Source organism: Gallinula chloropus, assembly GCF_964237585.1.
Source record: "Gallinula chloropus genome assembly, contig: HAP1_SCAFFOLD_770, whole genome shotgun sequence".
Taxonomy (NCBI): domain Eukaryota; kingdom Metazoa; phylum Chordata; class Aves; order Gruiformes; family Rallidae; genus Gallinula; species Gallinula chloropus.
The window spans coordinates 1-13,739 of NW_028168684.1; the positions used below are offsets into that span (position 1 = coordinate 1).

A 13,739-nucleotide genomic window follows, 5' to 3' on the forward strand; every position below is an offset into this window, starting at 1 on the left:
CTCCCCCAGCCCCCTCCTTGGGACCCCCAAGACCCCCCTGGGACCCCCTGAACACCCCCAGCCCCCTTGTTGGGACCCCCAAAGACCCCACTGGGACCCCCTGAGACCCCCTGAACTCCCCCAGAGACCCCCTCAATACCCTCCTGGGACCCCTTGAGACCCCTTGGGACCCCCTGAACACCCCCAGCCTCCTCCTTGGGACCCCCAAGACGCCCTTTGGACCCACTGAGACCCCCCTGGGATCCCCTGAGACCCCCTCAAGACCCTCCTGGGACCCCCTGAACTCCCCCAGCCCCCTCCTTGGGACCCCCAAGACGCCCTTTGGACCCACTGAGACCCCCCTGGGATCCCCTGAGACCCCCTCAGGACCCTCCTGGGACCCCTTGGGACCCCCAAGACCCCCCTGGGACCCCTTTAGACCCCCTGGGACCCCCTGAGACCCCCTTAGGACCCTCCTGGGACCCCCTGAGACCCCCTCAAGACCCCCCTGGGACCCCTTTAGACCCCTTGGGACCCCCTGAACTCCCCCAGCCTCCTCCTTGGGACCCCCAAGACCTCCCTGAGACCCCTTGAGACGCCCTCAAGACCCTCCTGGGACCCCTTGAGATGCCCCTGGGACCCCCTGGGACCCCCTGAACTCCCCAGAGACCCCCTCAATACCCCCCTGGGACCCCTTGAGATGCTCCTGGGACCCCCTGGGACCCCCTGAACTCCCCCAGAGACCCCCTCAATATCCTCCTGGGACCCCTTGAGACCCCTTGGGACCCCCTGAACACCCCCAGCCTCCTCCTTGGGACCCCCAAGACCCCCCTGGGACCCCCTGAGACCCCCTCAAGACCCTCCTGGGACCCCCTGAACTCCCCCAGCCCCCTCCTTGGGACCCCCAAGACGTCCTTTGGACCTACTGAGACCCCCCTGGGACCCCCTGAGAGCCCCTCAAGACCCCCCTGGGACCCCTTGAGACCCCTTGGGACCCCCTGGGACCCCCTGAACTCCCCCAGCCCCCTCCTTGGGACCCCCAAGACCCCCCTGGGACCCACTGAGACCCCCCTGGGATCCCCTGAGACCCCCTCAAGACCCTCCTGGAACCCCTTGGGACCCCCAATACCCTCCTGGGACCCCTTGAGACGCCCCTGGGACCCCCTGAACTCCCCCAAAGACCCACTCAATACCCTCCTGGGACCCGCTGAGACCCCCTGAGAGCCCCTCAAGACCCTCCTGGGATCCCCTGGGACCCCCTGAACTCCCCCAGACCCCTCCTTGGGACCCCCAAGACCCCCCCTGGGACCCCCTGAACTCCCCCAGCCCCCTCCTTGGGACCCCCAAGACCCACTGAGACCCCCTCAATACCCTCCTGGGACCCCTTGAGACCCCTTGGGACCCCCTGAACTCCCCCAGCCCCCTCCTTGGGACCCCCAAGACCCACTGAGACCCCCTCAATACCCTCCTGGGACCCCTTGAGACCCCTTGGGACCCCCTGAACTCCCCCAGCCCCCTCCTTGGGACCCCCAAGACCCCCCTGGGACACCCTGAGACCCCCTCAAGACCCCCCTGGGACCCCTTGAGACGCCCCTGGGACCCCCTGAACTCCCCCAGCCTCCTCCTTGGGACTCCCTGGGACCCCCTGAGACCCCCTAAAGACCCTCCTTGGAACCCCCAAGATGCCCTTTGGACCCACTGAGACCCCCCTGGGATCCCCTGAGACCCCCTCAAGACCCTCCTGGAACCCCTTTGGACCCCCAAGACCCCCCTGGGACCCCCTGAGACCCCCTCAAGACCCACCTGGGACCCCCTGAGACCCCCTCAAGACCCCCCTGGGACCTCTTTAGACCCCTTGGGACCCCCTGAACTCCCCCAGCCTCCTCCTTGGGACCCCCAAGACCCCCCTGGCACACCCTGAGACCCCCTGGGACCCCCTGAGACCCCCCTCAAGACCCTCCTGGGACCCCTTTCTACCCCTTGGGACCCCCCCTGGGACCCCCTGAACTCCCCCAGCCTCCTCCTTGGGACCCCCAAGACTCCCTTTGGACCCACTGAGACCCCCCTGGGATCCCCTGAGACCCCCTCAAGACCCTCCTGGGACCCCTTGGGACCCCCAAGACCCCCCTGGGACCCCTTCAGACCCCCTGGGACCCCCTGAGACCCCCTCAAGACCCCCCTGGGACCCCTTGAGACCCCTTGGGACCCGCTGAGACCCCCTGAGACCTCCTCAAGACCCCCCTGAGACCCCTTTAGACCCCTTGGGACCCCCAAGACCCTATGACCTCCCCCAGCCCACTCCTTGGGACCCCCAAGACCCCACTGGGACCCCCTGGGATCCCCTGAACTCCCCCAGCCCCCTCCTTGGGACCCCCAAGACCCACTGAGACCCCGTCAAGACCCTCCTGGGACCCCTTGAGACGCTCCTGGGACCCCCTGGGACCCCCTGAACTCCCCCAGAGACCCCCTCAATACCCTCCTGGGACCCCTTGGGACCCCTTGGGACCCCCTGAACACCCCCAGACCCCTCCTTGGGACCCCCAAGACCCCCCTGGGACCCCCTGAACTCCCCCAGACCCCTCCTTGGGACCCCCAAGACCCCACTGGGACCCACTGAGACCCCGTCAAGACCCTCCTGGGATCCCCTGAACTCCCCCAGCCCCCTCCTTGAGACCCCCAAGACCCCCCTGGGACCCACTAAGACCCCCCTAAGACCCTTTGAGACCCCCTCAAGATCCTCCTGGGACCCCTTGGGACCCCCTGGGACCCCCTGAACTCCCCCAGAGACACCCTCAATACCCTCCTGGGACCCCTTGAGACCCCTTGGGACCCCTGAACACCCGCAGACCCCTCCTTGGGACCCTCAAGACCCCCCTGAGACCCCCCTGGGACCCCCTGAGACTTCCTCAAGACCCTCCTGGGACCCCCTGATACCCCCTGGGACCCCCTGAACTCCCCCAGCCCCCTCCTTGGGACCCCCAAGACCCCCCTGGGACCCACTAAGACCCCCCCTGAGACCCTTTGAGACCCCCTCAAGACCCTCCTGGGATCCCCTGGGACTCCCTGAACTCCCCCAGCCCCCTCCTTGGGACCCCCAAGACCCCCCTGGGACACCCTGAGACCCCCTGGGACCCCCTGAGACCCCCCTCAAGACCCCCTGGGACCCCTTTCCACCCCTTGGGACCCCCTGGGACCCCCTGAACTCCCCCAGCCCCCCCCTTGGGACCCCCAAGACCCCCCTGGGACCCACTGAGACCCCCTCAAGACCCTCCTGGGACCCCCTGAACTCCCCAGCCCCCTCCTTGGGACCGCCAAGACCCCCCTGGGACCTCTTTAGACCCCCTGGGACCCCCTGAGACCCCCCTCAAGACCCTTTTGAGACCCCTTGAGACCCCTTGGGACCCCCTGAACTCCCCCAGACCCCTCCTTGGGACCCCCAAGACGCCCTTGGGACCCACTAAGACCCCCCCTGGGACCCACTGAGACCCTGTCAAGACCCTCCTGGGACCCCTTGAGACGCCCCTGGGACCCCCTGAACACCCCAAGACCCCTCCTTGGGACCCCCAAGATGCCCTTTGGACCCACTGAGACCCCCCTGGGATCCCCTGAGACCCCCTCAAGACCCTCCTGGAACCCCTTGGGACCCCCAAGACCCCCCTGGGACCCCTTTAGACCCCCTGGGACCCCCTGAGACCCCCCTGGGACCCCTTGAGACCCCTTGGGACCCCCTGAACTCCCCCAGCCTCCTCCTTGGGACCCCCAAGACCCCCCTGGGACCCCCTGAGACCCCCTCAAGACCCTCCTGCAACCCCTTGAGACCCCCCCAGGGACCCCCCCAGTGACGTGTGTCCCCCCCCACAGCCACCCTGGACGGGGGTCTGGGGCTGTTGCTGCCGATGGCCGAGAAAACCTACAGGCGGCTGCTGATGCTGCAGAACGCGCTGGGCAACAGCCTGAGCCAGCTGGGGGGGCTGAACCCCCGCGCCTTCAGGTACCGCCCCACAGCGACCCATAGCCTGCCCCATAGCGACCCACAGCCTGCCCCATAGCCTGCCCCATAGCGCCCCACAGCCTGCCCCATAGCGCTGGGCAACAGCCTGAGCCAGCTGGGGGGGCTGAACCCCCGCGCCTTCAGGTACCGCCCCACAGCGACCCACAGCCTGCCCCATAGCGCCCCATAGCCTGCCCCATAGCGCCCCATAGCCTGCCCCATACCGCCCCACAGCCTGCCCCATAGCGCCCCACAGCCTGCCGCATAGCGACCCATAGCCTGCCCCATAGCGCCCCATAGCCTGCCCCACAGCCTGCCCCATAGCGCCCCACAGCGACCCACAGCCTGCCCCATAGCACCCCATAGCGACCCACAGCCTGCCCCATAGCGCCCCACAGCCTGCCCCATAGCCTGCCCCATAGCGACCCACAGCCTGCCCCATAGCGCTGGGCAACAGCCTGAGCCAGCTGGGGGGGCTGAACCCCCGCGCCTTCAGGTACCGCCCCACAGCGACCTATAGCGACACACAGCCTGCCCCACAGCGCCCCATAGCCTGCCCCATAGCGCCCCATAGCCTGCCCCATAGCGAGCCCCATAGCGCCCCACAGCCTGCCCCATAGCCTGCCCCATAGCGACCCATAGCGCCCCACAGCCTGCCCCATAGCGCCCCACAGCCTGCCCCATAGCCTGCCCCACAGCCTGCCCCATAGCCTGCCCCATAGCCTGCCCCATAGCGCCCCATAGCCTGCCCCATAGCGACCCACACCCTGCCCCATAGCGCCCCACAGCCTGCCCCATAGCCTGCCCCATAGCGCCCCACAGCCTGCCCCATAGCGCCCCATAGCCTGCCCCATAGCGCCCCACACCCTGCCCCACAGTGACCCACACCCTGCCCCACACCCTGCCCCACTCCTGCCCCACAGCCTGCCCCACACCCTGCCCCACTCCTGCCCCACACCCTGCCCCACAGTGACCCACACCCTGCCCCACAGCCTGCCCCACTCCTGCCCCACACCCTGCCCCACACCTGCCCCACACTCTGCCCCCCAGGCAGCTGCACTCGGAGCGCCGCAGCCTGCAGAACACAACCCCATAGTGACCCATAGTGACCCATAGTGCCCCATAACCTGCCCCACACCCTGCCCCATAGACTGCCCCATAGCCTGCCCCATAGCACCCCATAGCCTGCCCCATAGCGACCCACAGCCTGCCCCATAGCCTGCCCCATAGCGCCCCATAGCCTGCCCCATAGCGACCCACAGCCTGCCCCATAGCCTGCCCCACAGCGACCCATAGCCTGCCCCACAGCCTGCCCCATAGCGCCCCACAGCCTGCCCCATAGAGACCCACAGCCTGCCCCATAGCCTGCCCCATAGCGCCCCACACCCTGCCCCACACCCTGCCCCATAGTGCCCCACATCCTGCCCCACACCCTGCCCCATAGTGACCCACACCCTGCCCCACACCCTGCCCCATAGTGCCCCACACCCTGCCCCACACCCTGCCCCACACTCTGCCCCCCAGGCAGCTGCACTCGGAGCGCCGCAGCCTGCAGAACGCGGCGCGGAACGTTCTGGACGGGGAGCTGCTGCAGAGGTTCCTCTACCTCAGCTCCATGGAGAGGGGGGAGCTGGCCAAGAAGATCGGCACCACCCCCGACATCGTCAGTGGGGCTGGGATCTGTGGGGCTGGGGGATCTGTGGGGCTGGGGGCTATGGGGCTGGGGGTGTGGGGCTGGGGGGCTGGGGGGCAGCTATGGGGCTGGGGGCTGGGAGAGGGGGGAGCTGGCCAAGAAGATCGGCACCACCCCCGACATCGTCAGTGGGGCTGGGATCTGGGGGGCTGGGGGGCAGCTATGGGGCTGGGGGGCAGCTATGGGGCTGGGGGCTGGGAGAGGGGGGAGCTGGCCAAGAAGATCGGCACCACCCCCGACATCGTCAGTGGGGCTGGGGGTTATGGGGCTGGGGCTGTGGGGCTGGGGCTGTGGGGCTGGGGGGCAGCTATGGGGCTGGGGGATCTGTGGGGCTGGGGGCTGGGAGAGGGGGGAGCTGGCCAAGAAGATCGGCACCACCCCCGACATCGTCAGTGGGGCTGGGGGGCAGGGGGGGGCTATGGGGCTGGGGGATCTATGGGGCTGGGGGCTGGGGGGCAGCTATGGGGCTGGGGGGTCTATGGGGCTGGGGGCTGTGGGGCTGGGGGTTATGGGGCTGGGGCTGTGGGGCTGGGGATCTATGGGGCTGGGGGATCTGTGGGGCTGGGGGATCTATGGGGCTGGGGGGTCTATGGGGCTGGGGGCTATGGGGCTGGGGATCTGTGGGGCTGGGGGCTGTGGGGCTGGGGATCTGTGGGGCTGGGGATCTGTGGGGCTGGGGGTTATGGGGCTGGGGGATCTGTGGGGCTGGGGGCTATGGGGCTGGGGGGTCTATGGGGCTGGGGGCTGGGAGAGGGGGGAGCTGGCCAAGAAGATCGGCACCACCCCCGACATCGTCAGTGGGGCTGGGGCTGTGGGGCTGGGGGATCTGTGGGGCTGGGGGCTGTGGGGCTGGGGGGTCTATGGGGCTGGGGGGATCTGTGGGGCTGGGGGCTGGGAGAGGGGGGAGCTGGCCAAGAAGATCGGCACCACCCCCAACATCGTCAGTGGGGCTGGGATCTATGGGGCTGGGGGGATCTGTGGGGCTGGGGATCTGTGGGGCTGGGGGGCTGGGGGGATCTGTGGGGCTGGGGGCTATGGGGCTGTGGGGCTGGGGGGATCTGTGGGGCTGGGGATCTGTGGGGCTGGGGGGCTGGGGGGATCTGTGGGGCTGGGGGCTATGGGGCTGTGGGGCTGGGGATCTGTGGGGCTGGGGGCTATGGGGCTGGGGGCTGGGAGAGGGGGGAGCTGGCCAAGAAGATCGGCACCACCCCCGACATCGTCAGTGGGGCTGGGATCTATGGGGCTGGGGGATCTGTGGGGCTGGGGGGATCTGTGGGGCTGGGGATCTCTGGGGCTGGGGGCTATGGGGCTGGGGGTCTATGGGGCTGGGGGCTGTGGGGCTGGGGGATCTATGGGGCTGGGGATCTATGGGGCTGGGGGATCTGTGGGGCTGGGGGCTGGGAGAGGGGGGAGCTGGTCAAGATCCCCCCTCTCCCAGCCCCCAGCCCCACATCTCCCCACATCTCCCCCCCATCCCCACTTCCCCCCAGCCCCACATCTCCCCCCCAGCCCCACATCTCCCTCCCCAGCCCCACATCCCCCCCAGCCCCACATCTCCTCCCCATCCCCACATCCCCCCAGCCCCACATCCCCCCCAGCCCCACATCCCCCCACGTCCCCCCCAGCCCCACATCCCCCCCAGCCCCACATCCCCCCACCCCACACCCCCCCAGCCCCACATCCCCCCCAGCCCCACATCTCCCCCAGCCCCACATCCCCCCCAGCCCCACATCCCCCCACGTCCCCCCCAGCCCCACATCCCCCCCAGCCCCACATCCCCCCACCCCACACCCCCCCAGCCCCACATCCCCCCCAGCCCCACATCCCCCCACGTCCCCCCCAGCCCCACATCCCCCCCAGCCCCACATCTCCCCCAGCCCCACATCTCCCCCCACACCCCCCCCAGCCCCACATCTCCCCACATCCCCCACAGCTCCACATCCCCCCCAGCCCCACACCCCCCCAGCCCCACATCCCCCCCAGCCCCACATCCCCCCCAGCCCCACATCCCCCCACATCCCCCCCCAGCCCCACATCCCCCCCAGCCCCACATCTCCCCCCAGCCCCACATCTCCCCACATCCCCCCCAGCCCCACATCTCCCCACATCCCCCCCAGCCCCACATCCCCCCCCCAGCCCCACATCTCCCCACATCCCCCCCAGCCCCACACCCCCCCAGCCCCACATCCCCCCACCCCACACCCCCCCAGCCCCACATCCCCCCCAGCCCCACATCCCCCCACATCCCCCCCCAGCCCCACATCCCCCCCAGCCCCACATCTCCCCCCAGCCCCACATCTCCCCACATCCCCCCCAGCCCCACATCCCCCCCCCAGCCCCACATCTCCCCACATCCCCCCCAGCCCCACATCCCCCCCAGCCCCACATCTCCCCCAGCCCCACATCTCCCCCACCCCACATCCCCCCCAGCCCCACATCCCCCCCAGCCCCACATCCCCCCACATCCCCCCCAGCCCCACATCCCCCCCCAGCCCCACATCTCCCTCCCCAGCCCCACATCCCCCCCAGCCCCACATCTCCCCCCAGCCCCACATCTCCCCACATCCCCCACAGCTCCACATCCCCCCCCCAGCCCCACATCTCCCCACATCCCCCCCAGCCCCACATCCCCCCCCCAGCCCCACATCTCCCCACATCCCCCCCAGCCCCACATCCCCCCCAGCCCCACATCTCCCCCAGCCCCACATCTCCCCCACCCCACATCCCCCCCAGCCCCACATCCCCCCCAGCCCCACATCCCCCCACATCCCCCCCCAGCCCCACATCCCCCCACATCCCCCCCAGCCCCACATCTCCCCCAGCCCCACATCCCCCCACATCCCCCCCCAGCCCCACATCCCCCCACATCTCCCCCAGCCCCACATCTCCCCCCATCTCCCCCCAGATCCTGGACGACCTGTTGGAGATCGACCGAGTGACGGCGCATTTCTGACCCACAGACAGACCCACATCCTGCCCCACAGACGGACCCACAGACGGACCCACAGCCCCCCAGACCCACAGACAGACCCACAGACGGACCCACAGACAGACCCACAGCCCCCAGACCCCCAGACAGACCCACAGCCCCCCCAGACCCACAGACGGACTCACACCCCCCCAGACCCACAGACGGACCCACAGACAGACCCACATCCCCCCCCCTGCCCCACATCCTGCCCCACAGACGGACCCACAGCCCCCCAGACCCCCAGACAGACCCACAGACGGACCCACAGCCCCCCAGACCCACAGACAGACCCACAGCTGCCCCACAGCTGCCCCAGACCCACAGACGGACCCACAGACCGACCCACATCCCCCCCCCAGCCCCACATCCTGCCCCACACCCTGCCCCACATCTCCCCCCTGCCCCACAGACAGACCCACAGACGGACCCCCCAACCCCCCCCCCCCCAGCCCCAAATAAACCCCCGACCCCCAGTTCTGCCTCGGTGCCGCCTCGGGGGGTTTATTGGGGGGCTGAGCCCCACAGCCACTTGTGGGGCAGGATGGGGGGTTTGGGGGGCTGAGCCCCACAGGCACTTGGGGGGCGGGATGGGGGGTTTGGGGGTCTGAGCCCCACAGGCACTTGTGGGGTGGGGGGAGATTGGGGGGCTGAGCCCCACAGGCACTTGTGGGGTGGGGGGGGGGTTGGGGGGGGGGGGGCTGAGCCCCACAAGCACTTGTGGGGTTGTTGGGAGGCTGAGCCCCACGGGGGGTGTTGGGGGGCTGGAGGGGGTTGTTGGGGGGCTGGGGGGGGGTCTCTTGGGGGGCTGAGCCCCACAGGGGTTGTTGGGGGGCTGGGGGGTCTCTTGGGGGGCCGGGGGGTGTTGGGGGGCTGGGGGGGTCTCTTGGGGGGCCGGGGGGTGTTGGGGGGCTGGAGGGGGTTGTTGGGGGGCTGGGGGGGGTCTCTTGGGGGGCTGGAGGGGGTGTTGGGGGGCTGGAGGGGGTTGTTGGGGGGCTGGGGGGGTCTCCTGGGGGGCCGGGGGGGGTCTCAGGCCTGCAGCTCCCCCCCCAGCTCCTCCCCGTGGGGCAGAAGCCCCCAGACCCCCAGGAGCCGCAGGGCCGTGGCCCAGAGCTGCAGCTGCAGAGAGTCCAGCCTGGGGAGAGACCCCAGACCCACTGAGACCCCAGACCCACAGAGAGACCCCAGACCCACTGAGACCCCAGACCCATGGGGACCCCAGACCCACTGAGACCCCAGACCCACTGAGACCCCAGACCCATGGGGACCCCAGACCCACTGAGACCCCAGACCCATGGGGACCCCAGACCCATAGAGAGACCCCAGACCCATAGAGAGACCCCAGACCCATGGGGACCCCAGACCCACATAGAGACCCCAGACCCATAGAGAGACCCCAGACCCATGGGGACCCCAGACCCATAGAGAGACCCCAGACCCACATAGAGACCCCAGACCCATAGAGAGACCCCAGACCCATGGGGACCCCAGACCCATAGAGAGACCCCAGACCCATAGAGAGACCCCAGACCCATGGGGACCCCAGACCCACAGAGAGACCCCAGACCCACAGAGAGACCCCAGACCCATGGGGACCCCAGACCCACAGAGAGACCCCAGACCCATGGGGACCCCAGACCCATAGTGAGACCCCAGACCCATAGAGAGACCCCAGACCCATGGAGACCCCAGACCCACAGACAGATCCCCAGACCCACAGAGAGACCCCAGACCCATAGAGAGACCCCAGACCCACAGAGACCCCAGACCCACATAGAGACCCCCAGACCCACATAGGGACCCCAGACCCACATAGAGACCCCAGACCCATAGAGAGACCCCAAAACAACATAGAGACCCCAGACTCATGGAGAGACCCCAGACCCATAGAGAGACCCCAGACCCACAGAGAAACCCCAGACCCACATAGAGACCCCCAGACCCACATAGAGACCCCAGACCCATAGAGAGACCCCAAAACAACATAGAGACCCCAGACCCATGGGGACCCCAGACCCATAGAGAGACCCCAGACCCACATAGAGACCCCCAGACCCACATAGAGACCCCAGACCCATAGACCCCAAAACGACATAGAGACCCCAGACTCACACAGAGATCCCAGACCCATAGAGAGACCCCAGACCCATGGAGACCCCAGACCCACAGAGACCCCAGACACACATAGGGGCCCCAGACCCATAGAGAGACCCCAGACCCACAGAGAGACCGCAGACCCATAGAGAGACCCCAGACCCATGGGGACCCCAGACCCATGGAGAGACCCCAGACCCATGGGGACCCCAGACCCACACAGAGACCCCAGACCCACAGAGAGACCCCAGACCCACATAGAGACCCCCAGACCCACATAGGGACCCCAGACCCACATAGAGACCCCAGACCCATAGAGAGACCCCAAAACAACATAGAGACCCCAGACTCATGGAGAGACCCCAGACCCATAGAGAGACCCCAGACCCACATAGAGACCCCCAGACCAACATAGGGACCCCAGACCCATAGACCCCAAAACGACATAGAGACCCCAGACTCACACAGAGATCCCAGACCCATAGAGAGACCCCAGACCCATGGAGACCCCAGACCCACAGAGACCCCAGACACACATAGGGGCCCCAGACCCATAGAGAGACCCCAGACCCACAGAGAGACCCCAGACCCATAGAGAGACCCCAGACCCATGGGGACCCCAGACCCACACAGAGACCCCAGACCCACAGAGAGACCCCAGACCCACATAGAGACCCCAGACCCATAGAGAGACCCCAAAACAACATAGAGACCCCAGACTCATGGAGAGACCCCAGACCCATAGAGAGACCCCAGACCCACATAGAGACCCCCAGACCAACATAGGGACCCCAGACCCATAGACCCCAAAACGACATAGAGACCCCAGACTCACACAGAGATCCCAGACCCATAGAGAGACCCCAGACCCATGGAGACCCCAGACCCACAGAGAGACCCCAGACCCACATAGGGGCCCCAGACCCATAGAGAGACCCCAGACCCATGGAGACCCCAGACCCACAGAGAGACCCCAGACCCACATAGGGGCCCCAGACCCATAGAGAGACCCCAGACCCATGGGGACCCCAGACCCACACAGAGACCCCAGACCCATGGGGACCCCAGACCCATGGGGACCCCAGACCCATAGAGAGACCCCAGACCCACACAGAGACCCCAGACCCATGGGGACCCCAGACCCACATAGAGACCCCAGACCCACTGAGACCCCAGACCCATAGAGAGACCCCAGACCCACAGAGAGACCCCAGACCCATGGAGACCCCAGACCCACAGAGAGACCCCAGACCCACACAGAGACCCCAGACCCAGAGAGAGACCCCAGACCCATAGAGAGACCCCAGACCCATGGGGACCCCAGACCCATAGAGAGACCCCAGACCCACAGAGAGACCCCAGACCCATAGAGAGACCCCAGACCCACATAGAGACCCCAGACCCATAGAGAGACCCCAGACTCACACAGAGACCCCAGACCCATAGACCCCAGACCCATGGAGAGACCCCAGGACCCATAGAGAGACCCCAGACCCACAGAGAAACCCCAGACCCACATAGAGACCCCCAGACCCACATAGAGACCCCAGACCCACATAGAGACCCCCCAGACCCACATAGGGACCCCAGACCCATAGAACCCAAAACGACATAGAGACCCCAGACCCATAGAGAGACCCCAGACTCACACAGAGATCCCAGACCCATAGAGAGACCCCAGACCCATGGAGACCCCAGACCCACAGAGAGACCCCAGACCCATGGAGACCCCAGACCCACACAGAGACCCCAGACCCACATAGAGACCCCCAGACCCACATAGGGACCCCAGACCCATAGAGAGACCCCAGACCCATGGAGACCCCAGACCCACAGAGAGACCCCAGACCCATAGAGAGACCCCAGACCCATGGAGACCCCAGCCCCACAGTGAGCCCCCAGCCCCACAGCGAGCCCCCTGCCCCCAGAGCCCCCAGCCCCACAGAGCCCCCAGCCCCCAGAGCCCCCAGCCCCACAGCGAGCCCCCTGCCCCCAGAGCCCCCAGCCCCACAGAGCCCCCTGCCCACAGAGCCCCCAGCCCCACAGAGACCCCCAGCCCCACAGAGCCCCCAGCCCCACAGAGCCCCCAGCCCCACAGCGAGCCCCCTGCCCCCAGAGCCCCCAGCCCCACAGAGACCCCAGCCCCACATATTCCCCCACAGAGACACACCAGACCCACACCAGACCCACACAGAGACCCCAGACCCACAGAGACCCCAGACCCACACAGAGACCCCAGACCCACAGAGACCCCAGACCCACAGACAGATCCCCAGACCCACAGAGAGACCCCAGACCCACAGAGAGACCCCAGACCCACACACGAGACCCCAGACCCATGGGGACCCCAGACCCACAGAGAGACCCCAGACCCATGGGGACCCCAGACCCATGGAGACCCCAGACCCATGGGGACCCCAGACCCACACAGAGACCCCAGACCCATAGAGACCCCAGACCCACAGAGAGACCCCAGACCCATGGGGACCCCAGACCAACACAGAGAGACCCCAGACCCATGGGGACCCCAGACCCACACAGAGACCCCAGACCCACATAGAGACCCCAGACCCATGGAGACCCCAGACCCATAGAGAGACCCCAGACCCATGGAGACCCCAGACCCATGGGAACCCCAGACCCATAGAGAGACCCCAGACCCATGGGGACCCCAGACCCATGGGGACCCCAGACCCATAGAGAGACCCCAGACCCATGGGGACCCCAGACCCATGGGGACCCCAGACCCACACAGAGACCCCAGACCCATGGGGACCCCAGACCCATGGGGACCCCAGACCCACAGAGACCCCAGACCCACAGACAGATCCCCAGACCCACACAGAGACCCCAGACCCACAGAGAGACCCCAGACCCATGGGGACCCCAGACCCACAGAGAGACCCCAGACCCATGGGGACCCCAGACCCACTGAGACCCCAGACCCATGGGGACCCCAGACCCATGGAGACCCCAGACCCACAGAGAGACCCCAGACCCACATAGAGACCCCA

The 13,739-nt window shown here is 67.9% G+C and overlaps 1 protein-coding gene across 2 annotated transcripts; it reads left to right on the forward strand.

Annotated features, from left to right (window-relative positions):
- Positions 1–3,845: 3,845 nt before the first annotated feature.
- LOC311204264 (cleavage and polyadenylation specificity factor subunit 1-like) lies at positions 3,846–9,107 on the forward strand. Of its 2 annotated transcripts, XR_014618016.1 has the most exons (4): positions 3,846–3,970; positions 5,495–5,633; positions 8,569–8,714; positions 8,894–9,107. XR_014618016.1 is itself a non-coding variant. In XM_084280711.1 (3 exons), exons 1-3 carry the CDS (start codon positions 3,876–3,878, stop codon positions 8,614–8,616), a joined length of 282 nt encoding a protein of 93 aa, XP_084136837.1. In that variant the 5' UTR covers positions 3,846–3,875; the 3' UTR covers positions 8,617–9,107. The 2 variants fall into 2 exon arrangements, 1 of the variants encoding a protein (XP_084136837.1); XM_084280711.1 differs by having other exon boundaries at positions 8,569–9,107.
- The last annotated feature ends 4,632 nt before the right edge of the window (positions 9,108–13,739 follow it).

Bases quoted from the DNA above. Each gene is read 5' to 3' on its own strand.
- LOC311204264 (XM_084280711.1), top strand. From the start codon at position 3,876: ATGGCCGAGAAAACCTACAGGCGGCTGCTGATGCTGCAGAACGCGCTG. The intron at 3,971-5,494 runs GTACCGCCCCAC...TCTGCCCCCCAG, and splicing joins CTGAACCCCCGCGCCTTCAG to GCAGCTGCACTCGGAGCGCC. The intron at 5,634-8,568 runs GTCAGTGGGGCT...ATCTCCCCCCAG, and splicing joins TCGGCACCACCCCCGACATC to ATCCTGGACGACCTGTTGGA.